Here is an 18,319-nt window from a genome sequence, read left to right as displayed (position 1 = left end):
CTTCTCTCATTTCTCACCAAAGATGTGGTATGGAACTAAGGACCCATTGCATAAGTAGATAGCAAAGTGTAGTTAGAAATAGTAAGTATTAAGATTTTAAAATTTTAGGAAAACCAAATATCCGTATTTTCATCTTACGTTTCTGACTGTTGCATTGTTGCTGCCAGAGCAAGATATTAGTTACATTCACATTTGAAGAGGCAATGGGGACACAGCATAGTAATAATTTACCAAACTGCCTAAATGTCATATTGTATACTGTATATCCTGATTCAAAAAATGAATGTTAATATAACCGCTCCAAAATATTATTCACATTGTCCATTTACATAACAGTTAAGCTGTCTATGTGTTCAATGGAAAAATATAAAATATAATTTTTTTCAGTGGTGACAATAGTACAATAATATACATTTAGCAAAACCCATTTATTTCTTCCTTGCATCAGTCATTTAGTTTTGAAAATATTTTGAAACACACAAAGAAAACAGCATGCTTGCTATCAGAGTTCAGCTACTTCTGAGTGCACATAATTGTATTAAACAAGTGAGGTGGGTAAACATGAAGATGTATAATGCACTTATTATTTTCGTTGGCAGTAGACTACATAATTAAATCACCTTTTTTTTTTTTTTAAACAGGCATTCACTAACACATCCTAAAATTCCATGTAACTTACCAAAATACTCCTCAGTAGGAGGGTTGTCCATATCATAAAGCATTTTCTTGGTGAGGAGCTCCAATTCATCTTCAGGCCTACTTCCTGAGTTGCCAGGGGTTGGAGTTCCCATTGAGGGCACAGAAGCCTGGAATCCACTCTGAAGAAAACAGGTACATCTTTCAAATAAACATAATGGTACTGCAGCATCCAGATCTTCTCAAGTGGCCTACATACAGTACATTCTTTCTACAGTGTAATAACAAAAACTAACAAGTACGCACATACACTTTTAAAACTGCATTCACTATGAAAGCAAATATAACATACTGTGTATACATCATTAGATCAGTTACAGCTGAGCATCTCCTGTCACAGATAGGCTTTTTAAAAGATTTATACCGTGCTTATTATTTGTTGCTGTGCGTCATACAGCATAACTGTTAGAATGAAACAAGTACTATAAAATTAAAATGGTAATCCATATTTTATAATTGCACTTCAAGAATTGCAAATGTCTAGCTGATACAATGAAGAAAAAAAAAACACCTGTAAAAATATAGTAGATGTATATTTAACAGCAAAAAGTGGTGGTGCAATTAATGATTTGAAATGATTAAAACCTATATGTGCATGTATATTTACATTTAAGCATTATTTAACTGCCAACATCAATTAATTGATTGCGTGTGTGTACTGTATGTATGTACACTGTGTGCACAATTATTAAGCAAGTTGTATTTTTGAGGATTCATTTTAATATGGAACAAATACAGTGCACTCAGTCAATCCAAAATGTTAATAAACCTGTAACTTGAATGTTTTACAAAGGAAATGTGAGTGTGAACATTCTCAGGGGAATACATATGTTCACAATTACTAGGCAACTATTAGTGTGCAGAATTATTATGCAACTAAAGGAGAAACAAAAATTTTCCCATCTCACTTGTTTGTTTTCATCTGTTAAAGTGAGAATAACAACTCAAAATTTACAAATAAACATTTCTAACATTTCCAAAAAAAAATCAGTGACCAATATAGCCATTCTTCTTTTCAATAAAAGTCATAAGCCTTCCATTCATAGAGTCTGTCAGTTTCTTGATCTGTTGACAACTTTTTGTGCAGCAGCAACCACAGCCTCTCCCAGACACAGTTTAGAGAGGTGTTCTGTTTTCCTTCCCCGTAAATCTGCCATTTAAGAAGGGCTTTAGATAAGGTGAGGAAGGGGGCCATGTCATTTTTCTTTTATCTTTAAGGCCTTTACTGGCAAGCCACGCAGTGGAGTACTTCGTTGCATGTTATGGAGCATTGTCCTGCATAAAAATCATGGTCTTCTAGAAAGATACAGACTTTTTCTTTTACCACTGCTTGAATAAAGTGTCTTTGTCTTCTGAAATCTGGCAGTAGGTTTGGTTGTTGATTCTGAGTCCATTTTAATCCCCAAAAAGTCCAACTAGCTCATCTTTAATAATATCAGACCATACCAGTAACCCACCTTCATCTTACTGGTGTCTGAGTCGAGGTGGAGCTCTGTGCCCGTTACTGATCCAGCCATAGGCTCATCCATCTGCTCCGTCAAGAGTCACTCTCATATCATCAGTCCATAAAACCTTTGAAAAATCTGTCTTCAGATATTTCTTGGCCCAGTCTTGACATTTCAACTTATGTGTCCTGTTCAGTGGTGGTTGGGCTTCAGCCTTCCTTACCTTGGCCATGTCTATGAGCACTGAACACCTTGTACTTCTGGGCACTCCATGTAGGCTGCAGTTCTGGAATATGACAGCACTGGAGGATAATGGGTTCCTGGTAACTTCACATTTGATTCTTCTCAAATCTTAGGCAGTTACTTTGCTTCTTTTTTTTTCCCCCCCAACACGTTTCTTGTGGCACGGTTGACTATTTGCAACAAAACGTTTGATGGTTCTGTGATCATGCCCCAATATCTAAGCAATATCAAGAGTGCTGCATCCCACTGAAAGACTTTTTACAATTTTTGACTTTTTAGTGTCAGTTAAATCTCTTTTTTGGACCATTTTGCCTGAGGAAAACAAGCTGCCTAATAATTATGCACACCTTGATATAGAGTGTTGATCTCCTTAGGCCACATCCTCCCTCATTACACAAATACACATCACCTTATATGCTGAAATCCAATAACAATTAAAAAAAAATAACAATAAACAATCCAAATCACAATTAAAAGAATGCAAACATATCTTCCTCTTCAAAGGAGTGTGCATCAGGAGCAGAGAATGTCAGAGAGAGAGAGAGAAAAAAGCAAACAAAAATCAATAGGGCTGTTTGGCTTTTAAGTATGCGAAGCACCGCCGGACAAAGCAGCTGCCAGGATGTACAATGTAAAGGTAGTCTTTCGGCATTTTTTAGAGGAGCTTCCGTATCTTCTCGGCCAGTGTGCGAACAGCCCCTCTACTCACACCCCCTCCATCAGTAGCAGAGAATGTCAGAGAGAGAGAGAGACAGAGAAAAACAAACAATCAAAAATCAATACGTGCCCTTCGAGCTTTTAAGAATGCGAAGCACCGTGCGGGAAGCATGTCGCTTGACAAAGCAGCTGCACAAAATGGAGCAACTTGAAGGTAATCTTTCAGCATTTTTAGACGAGCGTCTATCGTCTAGGGGTGCGAACAGCCCCCCTGCTCACACCCCCTCCGTCAGGAGCAGAGAATGTCAGAGTGAGACAGAGAGAAAAGCAAACAATCAAAAATCAATACGTGCTGTTTGATCTTTTAAGTATGCGAAGCACAGTGCAGGAAGCATATCGCTTGACAAAGCAGCCATATGTAAGCCCAGCAAGAAAGAGAGCAATGTGAAGGTAATCTTTCAGTGTTTTTTGAGGAGCGGCTGTATCCTCTAGGGGTGCGAACAGCCCCCGTGTTCACAATATATTTGAGGAGTTTTATTTAATACGTAATACGCGCTCTGGTTGGGTAGCTTCTCAGCCATCTGCCAATAGCGTCCCTTGTATGAAATCAACTGGGCAAACCAACTGGGGAAGCATGTACCAGAAATTAAAAGACCCATTGTCCGCAGAAATCCGCAAACCAGCAAAAAATCCGCGATATATATTTAAATATGCTTACATATAAAATCCGCGATAGAGTGAAGCAACGAAAGTCGAAGCGCGATATAGTGAGGGATTACTGTATATGTATACACACACACACACACACACACACACATATATATATATATATATATATAGTGAAAATCACTTTTTTAATTAAGCCTTGTTTCAGATAGGTACATTATAGAAAAAAATTAATACGACAGCTTATAACTATGAGACATATTTTATTTTCTTTTATGCCATGTGTGTCATGGATAAATACAGTATTTTGTGCCTATTTTATTAAATGAAGTATGTACTTTAAGGAAACTTTATTTTAGTATTTTATGGTTACTGAACAGTAAGCCAACAGAATTTCACTTTATTAATAAAAAATGAACAGTTAAAAAATGAACAGTTAATACCTGTGGTTTATATATTAATTATAAAAATACACTTTAATATAGGACATAAGGCTACTGTCTGGTTATACAGGAGATTAGTGTAAAAAGTTTTAAAGGGATAAAGGGAATAAAAAAAAAAATCAGAATTGGTATCGGAATCAGCATATTAAGTAACATGAAATCAGAAGCCTGATAAGAGCATTCTTTGTAAGCAACAGCAAAAACAATGGATATAGGATAAAACAGTCATATACACAGACTCGATTAAATGCTAAAACATATGTAGCTGTGAATTTACAAGAAGCAGAGAGTTAATTTTGGCTGCAAAATGAGGAACAGTGATATTTTCAAGCTCTCGATGTAAAAAAATCTGGCGTATAAAAGATAAATAAAAATATTTTCTGAACTGCTCGAAAAAGCCTTAAGATTAACTGAGGGTAAGAGGACCACAACAGTATTCTGAAGTAGTAAATGAAGAATATTCATAGTTAGCTAAAAGGTGAAAATAAGACATAACTGAAAAAACTGAAGGAGCTTATTAGTGGATCTCAAAAAAAGAGAATCAAGAAAGTAGTGAGGAAAATGAAGTCAAGTAATACAGCTGGGCTACTTGGAGAATGTGCCTGAAATGCTGAAGCAACCAGATGGTCCTAAAGATCTTTAAAGACCTGAATGGGTATGTAATAAAGACAAAGATGTGGGAAGGGGAGAAGCAGAACACAAGAAATGGTTAGAAGCATGGTGGTATGGCTTCTGCAACAAAGGATCTATCTCAAGTGTAAGAGTTACAATAAATGGAGTGATAAATGATATAGCACTAGTCACGTGAAGAGTGTATGTCTTGCCTCAAGACTTTAAAACAGCTTCGAGATACTAGTTTACTATAACCTCATGCTGTATATTGGCAATTAGTTGTTTGGGAAAAATCAGGAAAACACCTTTAATTTCGGGGCATTGAAAAAGTAGCAAGGAAGAAATATCTGCAGAAGTAGCTCCAAGGGCAGTTGCTCATTTTGACCTATAAAGCATTGTCGAAAATTAATTGAAGGCAAAAGTCAAAAATGCTAACTAAATAGACAGTTTCTGTCCCTTAAAAAGCTGGCAAGGGCAAAAAATACTCCCCAAACTTATGTGTAATATTAGTAATAATATGTGTATGACTGTCACTGCTGTATCAGAGCTGAGATTTGATACTTTGATTCCATCTAATTCTTTTGTTTTTGTTCTACTTCTTTCTCTTCCACCTTCACATGCTGACTACGTAAATGCTCTCATTCTTTAAATGGATGACTTTCCTTTTCTGGAACCAAACCACCACATATCACATGTCCACATAGAGTCCGTGGGAGTTAATATGTCTCTGCTTTATGAATGTGTTAATTTAGTAGATAACAGGCTGGCTAATGTTAGATAAAATGTTATATTAGAAAAAGTGCTGGAAATTAAGTGTGGATGGCTGAGGAGAGATTGGGGAACAGATTTGTGGAGCAATTGTCTTTGCAGAGTAAACCTTGATAACAATCATCACATCAGAGATTGCAATTGTTTTGAGCAATGCTAATCTCTGTGTTACATCCCACAACGCTTCTTGATCAACATTCAAAGTAATATTTTATGTTCAGTATTGCAAAGCATTTATTACACTTTGATATGCAACAATACTTTTACTCGTTGGTAAAGTACCTCAAAATACAGTAATCCCTCCTCCATCGCGGGGGTTGCGTTCCAGAGCCACCCGCGAAATAAGAAAATCCGCGAAGTAGAAACCATATGTTTATATGGTTATTTTTATATTATCATGCTTGGGTCACAGATTTGCGCAGAAACACAGGAGGTTGTAGAGAGACAGAAACGTTATTCAAACACTGCAAACAAACATTTGTCTCTTTTTCAAAAGTTTAAACTGTGCTCCATGACAAGACAGAGATGACAGTTCAGTCTCACAATTAAAAGAATGCAAACATATCTTCCTCTTCAAAGGAGCAAAAAAATCAATAGGGCTGTTTGGCTTGTAAGTATGTGAAGCACCGCGGCACAAAGCTGTTGAAGGCGGCAGCTCACACCCCCTCCGTCAGGAGCAGAGAGAGAGAGAGAGAGAGAGAGAGAGTTAGAGAGAGATAGAGAAAGACAGATAAAAAAATCAATACGTGCCCTTTGAGCTTTTAAGTATGCGAAGCACCGTGCAGCATACTTAAAAGCTGCACACAGAAGGTAGCAACGTGAAGATAATCTTTCAGCATTTTTAGACGAGCGTCCGTCGTCTAGGTGTGCGAACAGCCCCCCTGCTCACACCCCCTACGTCAGGATCACAGATAGTCAGCGCAAGAGAGAGAGAAAGAAAAGTAAGTTGGGTAGCTTCTCAGCCATCTGCCAATAGCGTCCCTTGTATGAAATCAACTGGGCAAACCAACTGAGGAAGCATGTACCAGAAATTAAAAGACCCATTGTCCTCAGAAATCCGCGAAGCAGCGAAAAATCCGCGATATATTTTTAAATATGCTTACATGTAAAATCCGCGATGGAGTGGAGCCGCGAAAGGCGAAGCGCGATATAGCGAGGGATTACTGTATTTGTTTTCCAAAAATACAATTAAATCGCATATTTTACCCAATTTGTTAATGTTACATTATAACAAACAACAATAAAATGAATGACTATACCATATAGGGATGTCGCAATATCAGAATTTTTGTATTTGATACCAGTACCAGTGAATTTTCACAATACCCAAAACTTACCATGACAAAACAAGAATCTCATTCAACAACTTTTAATTACATATACCTCTACAACAATAAAATGAATGACTATACCATATAGGGATGTCACAATATCAGAATTTTTGTATTTGATAACAGTACCAGTGAATTTTCACAATACCCAAAACTTACCATGACAAAACAAGAATCTCATTCAACAACTTTTAATTACATATACCTCTACAGTGATCCCTCGCTATATCGCGCTTCGCCTTTCGCGGCTTCACTCTATCGCGGATTTTATATGTAAGCATATTTAAATATATATCGCGGATTTTTTGCTGGTTCGCGGATTTCTGAGGACAATGGGTCTTTTCATTTCTGGTACATGCTTCCTCAGTTGGTTTGCCCAGTTGATTTCATACAAGGGACGCTATTGGCAGATGGCTGAGAAGCTACCCAACTTACTTTTCTCTCTCTCTCTCTTGCGCTGACTTTCTATGATCCTGACGTAGGGGGATTGAGCAGGGGGGCTGTTCGCACACCTAGACGATATGGACGCTCGTCTAAAAATGCTGAAAGATTATCTTCACGTTGCTACCTTCTGTGTGCAGCTGCTTCGTGAAGTGACATGCTGCACGGTGCTTCGCATACTTAAAAACTCAAAGGGCACGTATTGATTTTTGACTGTTTGTTTTTGCTCTGTCTCTCTCTCTCTCCCTGCTCCTGACGGAGGGGGTGTGAGCTGCCGCCTTCAACAGCTTTGTACCGGCGGTGCTTCGCATACTTAAAAGCCAAACAGCCCTATTGATTTGTTTGCTTTCCTCTGTCTCTCTGACATCTGCTCCTGACGCGCACTCCTTTGAAGAGGAAGATATGTTTGCATTCTTTTAATTGTGAGACAGAACTGTCATCTCTGTCTTGTCATGGAGCACAGTTTAAACTTTTGAAAAAGAGACAAATGTTTGTTTGCAGTGTTTGAATAACGTTCCTGTCTCTCTACAACCTCCTGTGTTTCTGCGCAAATCTGTGACCCAAGAATGACAACATAAAAATAACCATATAAACATATGGTTTCTACTTCGCGGATTTTCTTATTTCGCGGGTGGCTCTGGAACGCAACCCCCGCGATGGAGGAGGGATTACTGTATTATTTGAATACAAAATTGTCTGCCCTTTTCTGTAATAATACAAATGAATAATTATACAGTGGAACCTCGGTTCACGAACGTCTCAGTACACGTACAACTCGGTTTATGACCAAAACGTTCGCCAAACTTTTGCCTCGGTTCACGACCACACACTTGGTATACGAACAAGCCAGTTTCCCTTTCGGTTTGTGCGTGCCGATGATTTCCGCACGTGTTGCATTGTTCTCGGTCAGACGTGCATGCGTGCTTTCGCTGTGAACTCTTTGTGCTCTATTTCATTTCCCTTCTGGTTCGTACGCGCCAATTACTGTATTTAAGCACGTGTTCAGCCTCTCCCTGTTCATTGTTCTCAGTCAGACGTGCGTGCTTTACCTGTGAACTCTTTGTGCTCTACAGTATTTTGTGTGCTTTTGCAGTTAACCATGGCTTCTAAGAAAGTGAAGAGTGGTGAGAAGAAAGTGTTGAAATGTTACTTTTCTCTTTTTTTCAAATGTTTATTTTTTACCATGTGCTTAAAACTCATTTAAAAAGAGTGTTTACAGCGATCGATCGGGATGTAATGCTATTAGCATGAAATCCTGCAATGTTACTGTGTTGGTTGGCTTTTAAATAAAGTTCGGATTTGTTCAAATGTTCCTTTTTTCCCCCCTGTGCTTAAAACTCATTTAAAAAGAGTGTTTACAGCGATCGATCGGGTTGTAATGCTATTAGCATGAAATCCTGCAATGTTACTGTGTTGGTTGGCTTTTAAATAACGTTCGGATTTGTTCAAATATTCCTTTTTTTTCCCCCTGCGCTTAAAACTCATTTTAAAAAAAAGGTGTTTATACAGCGAATCGGATTGTAAGGCTATAGCACGAACTGCTGCAATGTGAGAGAGAGGGGGGCTGCCGTGCTGCAGAAAGAGAGCCTGCGTGTGCAGCTGAGAGAGAGAGAGAGAGAGAGAGAGAGAAGGGGGGGGGGGGGGGTTTGTGCTCGCCTGCTCTCGAGAGACAGACAGAGAGCCTGCGTGTGCAGCTGAGAGAGAGAAGGGGGGTGGGGTTGTGCTCGCCTGCTGCTGAGAGAGAGAGAGCCTGCGCGTGCAGGGAGCCTGGGTGTTTGTGTCAGTGTTATTCAATGTTTTCACATTAGTTTACTATTACACTGTGCATTCTATGGTGTAATTAACTATAATTTGTGCTTAGACATCTTTAAAAAAATATATTTACATACAGTTCGTACGGTCTGGAACGGATTAATTGTATTTACATACAATCCTATGGGGGAAATTGCTTTGGTTCACGACCAAATCGGTTTACGACCAGAGGTTTGGAACGAATTATGGTCATGAACCGAGGTTCCACTGTATTAGTAACATAATTTTTCAAATACTGGTATATCCATCAAGTAGTTACCCAACCACGATTTATGTAAACTAGCATTGGCATTCATAAATATCAAAATACAATGTAGTCTGTACTATACAGTAAATGAAGGAAGCTTTAACATCTTGGAGGTATAGAGAGACTTTTATCATAGGGTTTATAAAGGATGATACCATCATGGACTACCGGATTTATATATACAATGCACATTTATTGTCTGACATCATCTCTACAGTAATTCAAAAACACTGCTTAAATTCAATACTACAATTATATAAAATACATTATATCTGCACTGTTGAATTAATGAATTCCAAGATAATGCAGAATATTATAATTTGTATAAACTCTTTAACACTAGAATCCCTGAAGCCTACGAAAAAAGTTGTAATCCCAGGCCACCTTTAATTCCTTCGCACCTCTCAACCAGCATCTTTTGTTTTGAAAATGTGAAATCAGCACGAGCAGCAAGCAGCCTGCTATCACATCTCCCCACTGATGGAGCTGAAGTCAGCCACAAAATTCTCAGAGCTCAAGTGTGCTTATCTGGGTGTGAGGTGCCTGGAGTTGTATTGGGTAAATAATATATTGTTATGTGGAACACATGGATTTCATGTGTGTTCTGTGTCTACAACGATCTGTGTAAATGTAGGATGACAGGAAATGTGAGGCAAGAAATGTTGAACACATACATAAAACAGAAACATTTTCCTGTTGCAGAAATAATGACATGAAGTGTATAATGTGTGAAGACCAATTATGAAATAAACAAGCGCTCCTTTATCTATACTAATTAATAAAAGGCAAAGCCCTCACTGACTCACTCATCACTAATTCTGCAACTTCCCGTGTAGGTGGAAGGCTGAAATTTGGCAGGCTGATTCCTTACAGCTTACTTACAAAAGTTAGGCAGGTTTCATTTCGAAATTCAACGCGTAATGGTCATAACTGGAACCTCTTTTTTCACAATATACTGTAATGGACGGCAGCTCGATGGCCGTGGGAGGAGGAGTTGAGTGTCACGTCATCACGCCTCCCACGTAATCACGTGAAAAGACTGTGAACGCAGTAGGGAGACAATGAAGGAGGAGCCACAAACAGCGAAGAACAAAAAAATTCATTAAACAATTGAGAAGGGAGCGAAACAATAAGAAGCGAGCGAGTAAACCATACAAGCATCTTCATAAGGGAAACAAAGCACGGTGTAAGACGTAAGTTTAAATTAAGTTTATAGAAACGCTCCCGCTGCGGATTGCAATAACATATTCGCGAGATAAAAGTTTAATGAGAAGACACGAGGTATAAACGAACCACACGCCGTAGCGCAACGTTAGGGGCGTCACCTCTGGCGCTGACGTTCGAGATTCGATTCCCGAGAGCGGATGCAGTGAGTGTGTACGCCTGATGAGTCCAGAATTAGGGAGAAACACGTGTAGCATACTCTTTGCATTATTTGAAAGTAAACTATTAAAACCATTCTATGATCTGCTTCTCGCAACTGAAAGACGGCACATGGCGGATGTTAGCCGACTTGCTGACCGCAACGTTAGGGGCTTCAACTCTGGCGCCGCAAACAGCGAAGAACAAAAAATTCATTAAACAATTGAGAATGGAGCGAAACAATAAGAAGCGAGCGAGTGAACCATACAAGCATCTTCATAAGGGAAACAAAGCACGGTGTAAAACATAAGTTTAAATTAAGTTTATAGAAACGCTTCTGGGAACAGAAAGAGGGCACGTGGCGGACGTAAGGCGACTTGCTGACAAACCACAAGCGTGACCTGGTGTAATAAAAAAGGTTTTCTCTGTAACAGGAGAAGGGATGAAATAAAGGAGTAAGAGGGGGGGATTGGTCGCTTCAGTGCAAAACCAGCTACAAAGATTGGAATGTTTGGGATGATAGCGAAGAATGTGCAAAAACTTGCTTCTCATAAAGAGTTTCAGAATGTTATGGGAATACAGTCAAGGCCATGTACTTGTTTTTCACTTCGAGGGGCTTCATTGCAAGCAACGCTTGTTATTGTGTGTCTTCTGATACTAGGCACCATCTCAGTGAGGGCCAAGTAGAAGAAAAACAATAAGATGTCCCGTGGGAAGAAGGTGTGCAGAAACTGATCACTTCTGTATACACTGCTTACACGTAAGCCATTTTGGGTAAGGACACTCAATTAGTATATAAGGGAAGGTTCCGCCCTCAGTTTCTTCGGAAGCTCAACCGTGGGGAATGTGCACACCGCCCGGTATTGGACCAGGCTCACGAGTTGATCCTCTGACGAGACTGACACACGGGCTCCCTCAGTCTACTGGTCTAGGATGATGGCTCTGGGTCTTTTGATATTACTGTAAGTATAGTATAATTCACATATCTGTATTACTGTAAGTTAATAGTATAAATCACATATCTTTATATATATTACTGTAAGTCAATAGTACAATTCCTATATCTGCATGTATATTGCTATTATATTGTATGTAACTGATATTATATTTGAACAAGTAAACAATTGAAGTATTGGACCTTTCCTCTCTGATTCTTGCCTGCTTATTTTCTGTTAAAACCTTTGAACCATTTTCCCAAACTAAAACATTTTGGCGTAGTCGGTTGCAGGATTTTGGGGAATCTGGTAAAATATTGAACTATTAAGTGAGGCAAAGGAAATCAGAGATGTTTAAGAAAAAGGATAAAAAACCCTGGCGCAGCTCCTTTACCTCTCCCCGGCTGGGAAGAAACAGTATGGGAAGACTGCGCCAGAGAATTGAGATGGGGGGGGGGGGGGGGATTAGCACAATATTGGCAGAGCTTGGATCCCCCAACACCAGTGAATGTGCTAGCCGCGCTTAAGAAATGTCAGGTGTCTGCAAAGGAACCCATAATGGGCTTGCAGACGCGAGGGTGGGTTTTGCTAACTGCGGTTAAAAATCTGGATAGTCTGATAGACGAAAAAGAAAGGGAGATTAAGAAAATGCAAATGGACTTGGCAGATGCGTTAGGGCGGGCCTCAATGGCCGAATCCCAGGTAGCTGTATTATTGCCGCGGGTACAGAGAGCCGAGGGGATGTCGGAAAAGGCAGCCTTTTGCATAGCCAAGGTGAATGCGAAAAAGAAGCGCAGACCGGATGTTGCGAAGATCAAAGCGTTTGTAGCCGCAGTTAATGTCCATGAGTGGGATCCTGAAAAATGGGATGGTAACATTTGGGATAATGATTATGAGGATGATGACGGACCTGATGCAGGGTCGGTAATTAACCCTCTGCCTCTACAGGCTAAACCCGTGATGCGTCGCAGACTTTTTACTGATGCACAGGGTAATGTTAAGATAAGGAGAAAAAACCGGCGCAAGAGTAAACACAAGAAAGGAGGAAAGAAAGCCAAGGGCAAAGAAAAAGGGAAAAATAAAGGAAGGACTTTATATCCCGTTGAAGAATTAGAACATGCAGCACGAAATTGTTAAGTGTAAAGCTAAAGTGTAAGTTAAAATTTTTTTTTTTTTTTTTAGAATTAACACAATGTAAATAGGTAGTATCGTAATCATAAATTCTGTTTCAGGAGGAGGAGAGGAGTGGGTGCAACATGCTGTGTTCTTGTTTTACAGAATTGGGGGTGTTCTGAATGAAGTAGGAGCCACCACATTAGGAGGCGAGGCAACGGAGACGACTCAGGTCCGATGGTGGTGGAACACTTCCACTAAATCTAGACGGCAGGAGAACACGACGTGTCCGGAGAATCAGTCTTGCAATGTCCTTACAATTACGACTGGTGATGGGTGCACCATCTACTCCTCGAACTTGAAGGTGCCGGGGGTAAAACCACAGAAGTATCTGATTGAGTGCTCTGAAAACTTAAATATTACCTGGACGTCGAAAGTAACTTGGTGTATGGGGCCCTGGAACGGTTTCCAAGGTACACAGTGCGAAGTTAATGCAACATCAGGCAAATACACCTCTAATAAGACTGGGCCCATTGGCTGGATCAATGCAACTGAAATTATTAACAGGACTATACCAATGCTTGCTATAGCCGTGTGGGCCAGAACCCCCATAACAAGACAGTCACATGTAGAACCAATAATTGACACATGTAAACTTGTTTCTATGACAGCAAAAAGGACTAAGGTTACATGGCAAGTGACATTTCCACTGTTGCCACAGTGTAAGCGTGCTAAACGGGCCATGGTATGACACTTTCTTAGGAGGGGTTGGCACCACCCTAGGAACTTTAAAACACCATAGATAATGAAATAACTGCAAACAAGCTTGAGAATGTGGGACGACATACTCACAAAGTGGCAGACCAAATGGCTAGGTGGTTACCTCAGTCCATGGTCTCTCATCAGCAAACAGTAAACTGGGAACAACGCGCTTCAGATTGGATAATCATGGCTAGCAATGACATTCGATGGCTAAATGTCTCAACTTTCATGAACTGGACTGTATGCACTTTTAACATATTACAAGCACAGATACAGAAAAATAACATGCAAATGGCTTTAAGGACTAATAATATGCAAATATGGCAAGATATATGGAACATTAGCAGTAGCTTATGGTTAACGGTTAAACCTGAAAACACTAGGTGTAATGATACAATATGTAATGGGTATTGGTTTCAATATAATGTTACCACTATGATAACCTTGTGTAGATATCACGTTTTACCTGTTGTTGCACACGGACACTTTTGGCAGCTGCAATTGGATGGTGAGTGGCTAGAACCTAAAACAAACAAAACATATGATTTACGAAATTGCGAACACACTAATATTGGTATGTTCTGTGGATTGATGTCAGGACAGGAAAACCCATGTATTTCAGGTAAAGCAACCACCTGTAATTGGAGACTAGTTAATCAGAACACCACTCTGTATGAAGTGGGACCTCACCGACTCTGTGTTTCCACCACCATCGCTAATCGTAGGCTGCCACAGGTTCCGTTTTCTGGATGTCTTGATAATGTATATGTTTGGCAAATAGCAAATAATACTTACTATCTGAATAATTACACCACTAAAAACCATCTTACCAAGGTTCAATGGCAAGTCTGGCATGCTCCGACCTCAATTTCACTGGCTGTAGCTGAACGTTTATTAAATAGCTCCCTGCAATTAAAAGAATTGGCTGCTAAACATCAAAAACATGTAGATGCACTTACTGTACAGACAGTCATGACGACGTCTCAATTACAAATTTTAGGGACCAAAATTGAAGGTGAATCTGTAAATGCGTGGTGGTCAATCTTTACAGGTTGGTCACCAAAGGCATCCACAATGTTGTCAGTTTTCTTCCGCCCTTTGGTGCTGCTTATTATTATTATTGCTTTAATGACTATATTTAATTGCTATGTGTTTTGTGTTTTAAAACGAATTAATAACAGAGCACGGCAGACAAGGTTGCTGATTTTGCGCTGAGCGAGGGACCGATTGTAATAAAAAAGGTTTTCTCTGTAACAGGAGAAGGGATGAAATAAAGGAGTAAGAGGGGGGGGATTGGTCGCTTCAGTGCAAAACCAGCTACAAAGATTGGAATGTTTGGGATGATAGCGAAAGAATGTGCAAAAACTTGCTTCTCATAAAGAGTTTCAGAATGTTATGGGAATACAGTCAAGGCCATGTACTTGTTTTTCACTTCGAGGGGCTTCATTGCAAGCAACGCTTGTTATTGTGTGTCTTCTGATACTAGGCACCATCTCAGTGAGGGCCAAGTAGAAGAAAAACAATAAGATGTCCCGTGGGAAGAAGGTGTGCAGAAACTGATCACTTCTGTATACACTGCTTACACGTAAGCCATTTTGGGTAAGGACACTCAATTAGTATATAAGGGAAGGTTCCACCCTCAGTTTCTTCGGAAGCTCAACCGTGGGGAATGTGCACACTGCCCGGTATTGGACCAGGCTCACGAGTTGATCCTCTGACGAGACTGACACGCGGGCTCCCTCAGTCTACTGGTCTAGGATGATGGCTCTGGGTCTTTTGATATTACTGTAAGTATAGTATAATTCACATATCTGTATTACTGTAAGTTAATAGTATAAATCACATATCTTTATATATATTACTGTAAGTCAATAGTACAATTCCTATATCTGCATGTATATTGCTATTATATTGTATGTAACTGATATTATATTTGAACAAGTAAACAATTGAAGTATTGGACCTTTCCTCTCTGATTCTTGCCTGCTTATTTTCTGTTAAAACCTTTGAACCATTTTCCCAAACTAAAACACCTGGCAGGTAACCACCCATACAATCAGATTGTGATTCAGAAAACAAATGCCATGATTGTAATTACCACGATCTACATACTGTCAAACGAAACACACGCCGTAGCGCGACAGCTGTGAAAAGGGAGCTTCACAAAAAAACAGATCCTTAACAAATTGTTATTGGTATATTTTCGATCCGTTTAAAAAGGTTTTCTTTTCTTCTTAATAAAAAATTAAAAGCAGTACTTCGCCGCAACGAAGCACGAGAATTTGGCTATATATATCTGCTTCTCGCAATTAAAAGAGGGCACGTAGCGGATGTTACAATCAGATTGTGATTCAGACTAGGAATGCAATGAATGTAATTACCCCGATCTACATACAAAGTGAAAGTCTTGCAACATTCAAACATGATGGTTTGGGATAAGTACACCATGGAACATAAAAGAGCTTATGAAGCCTTGAACCGAAAAAAGCAAGATCTCAGAGATCGTAAAAAAAAAAAAAAAGGAGGTAATGTCGTTTTACTCGCTGTAGATTTTAGTCAAACGTTACCAGTTATTCCACGAGGGAGACCAGCAGATGAACTCAACGCATATTTAAAATCCATGCTTCTCCCACGGCCTGTTATATGTCACGTGTTCTCGGGTAGGTACACCAAAAAATGTATACATTTAAGCATGTAATGGGCAAAGAAAAAATGAGGTATACCCGAAGGCACTGCAGTAGTACTCAAAGTAACTTTACTTCTTAAATGTTAATGTTTTACTGTTTAATAATTTATACGCTTCTTATATGTTGTTCAAATTCTTTTATCAAAATACCAGTGACAGCGCAATGCACGATAACATGGAGTGAATACACCATACGCATCCGCCCACGGCCGCCCTGGTGTGCGCAGATAGGAGTTGATTCTACAATAAAATAAAATAAAGATAAAAAGAGTAATACAATCATCACCCATAAAGTGGATAGTAGACGTGACGTACTATATGTGTACCAGATTTCAAGTCAATAGGTGAAACGGTTTGCGAGCTACAAGTGATTTAAAATCCTGGACAGACAAACGAATAGCCACGGTAGCAAATTATAGAAAAAGATTTTATTGTTTAATAATTTATATTTATATGAAATGTGCTTCTTATATATTACTTCATATTCTCATATGATAATGATGTTAATGTTGTTTATATTGATTTCTATGTTATTGTAAGTGCATGTATGTGTGTATATAAAATATATGTGTATATGTATATATAAATATATATGATATTTATCTGTATATGTGTGTATGTATATATATATATATATATAATGTGTGTGTGTGTGTGTATATATATATATATATATATATATATATATATAATATATGTGTGTGTGTGTGTGTGTGTGTGCATATATATATATATATATATATATATATATAAATAAATAATATATGTCTATATGTGTGCATGTATATATATATATATATATATATATAATATATGTGTATATGTATATGTATATATATATGACAGCAACACTCATAACAATGACAACACAATTACATTGACAATCATGTTATGTTATTTTTAAAATGTTTCCTTTACTTTTTCATAACCTCTTTAACATACTACTTCTCCGCTGCGAAGCGCGGGTATTTTGCTATATAATATATGTGTATATGTATATATATATATATATATATATATATATATATATACACACACATACACACACATATTATATTATATATATAATATATGTGTATATGTATATGTATATATATATATAATATATGTGTATATGTATGTATATGTATATGTATATATATATATATTTTTGCAGTTGGAGATCCATGAAGGGAGAAAAAACGAATCACGTATCATAAAATAGTTTTATTCCTGAGCTTTCAACCCCTTCATCAGAGGATAATGCTTAGACTTACAAGAATCAAAGGCAATATATAGCAACACATTCCGGTTGGGGGGGAAGGTGTGTGGAGGTGACTAAGTCAGTATGATCAAGGGGGGGGTGGGGGGGGGGGGGGGTTTAGGGGGTGTTGTATAGTTTAATTATTGTGTACATGTCCTTCTTAAGTTGGCATATGCTGGATTTATGTCCAAGTGTCTGTTGATGGCGTTTTCATCTGATAGCCAAGACTCGGCCAACTCTTTGGCACTTTTAGTACTGGCCTTAAATTTTACTTTTACGTTGTCCCAGTTGAATGTGTGTCCTGTCGATTTAGTATGTACATATATCAAAGATACTGCGTCCTTTCTTCTGACGGCGTTGCGATGTTCCTGTACACGTGTTGAAATTCTTTTTGACGTTTGTCCTATGTATACCACTGAGCAAGAATTGCATGGAATACTATAAACTGCGTTTCGTGTTTCGGCTGTCGATTTCTTGTTTTTAGCATTAAACAGGACCATGCGCAGATTGTTGGTGAGTTTATGTGCTATTCTGATGCCCCACTTGGTTAGGGTGCGTGCCGTGCCTTCTGACACATTATGGTGATACGGCAGTGAATGCCAGGTGGGGTGGGGGTTCTGATTTAAGTCGATTGTATGCTGATTCCTTTGGCGTCTGCTGTGTAGACTCCGATTAATGAATGTTTTTGAGTATCCGTTCGAGGTGAAAAAGGTGGAAGAGATAGCGTCTCTCATTAATTTTGTTTCCTTGGTATTACAATGAGTGTGGACTCGTTTGAATAGGGTTTTCACGCAGCTCCGTTTATGAGATACCGGGTGGTTGCTAGAGAAGTATAGAATCTTGTCTGCGTAGCATTG

The 18,319-nt window shown here is 38.8% G+C and overlaps 1 protein-coding gene across 2 annotated transcripts in view; it reads right to left on the bottom strand.

Moving 5' to 3' along the window:
- lpp (LIM domain containing preferred translocation partner in lipoma) overlaps positions 1 to 18,319 on the bottom strand; it is a 538,541-nt gene that overhangs the window by 126,697 nt on the left and 393,525 nt on the right. For both annotated transcript variants that reach the window (XM_051922238.1, XM_051922237.1), the window contains one exon: positions 680 to 818. In XM_051922238.1, coding sequence (XP_051778198.1) covers positions 680 to 818 — 139 coding nt within the window. The remainder of the gene's footprint in view (positions 1 to 679; positions 819 to 18,319) is intronic.

This window comes from Erpetoichthys calabaricus, chromosome 2, assembly GCF_900747795.2.
Source record: "Erpetoichthys calabaricus chromosome 2, fErpCal1.3, whole genome shotgun sequence".
In the NCBI taxonomy this organism is placed as follows: Eukaryota; Metazoa; Chordata; class Cladistia; order Polypteriformes; family Polypteridae; genus Erpetoichthys; species Erpetoichthys calabaricus.
Note: the sequence above shows the minus strand (reverse complement) of the source record. Positions and strands in the feature narration are given on the sequence as shown.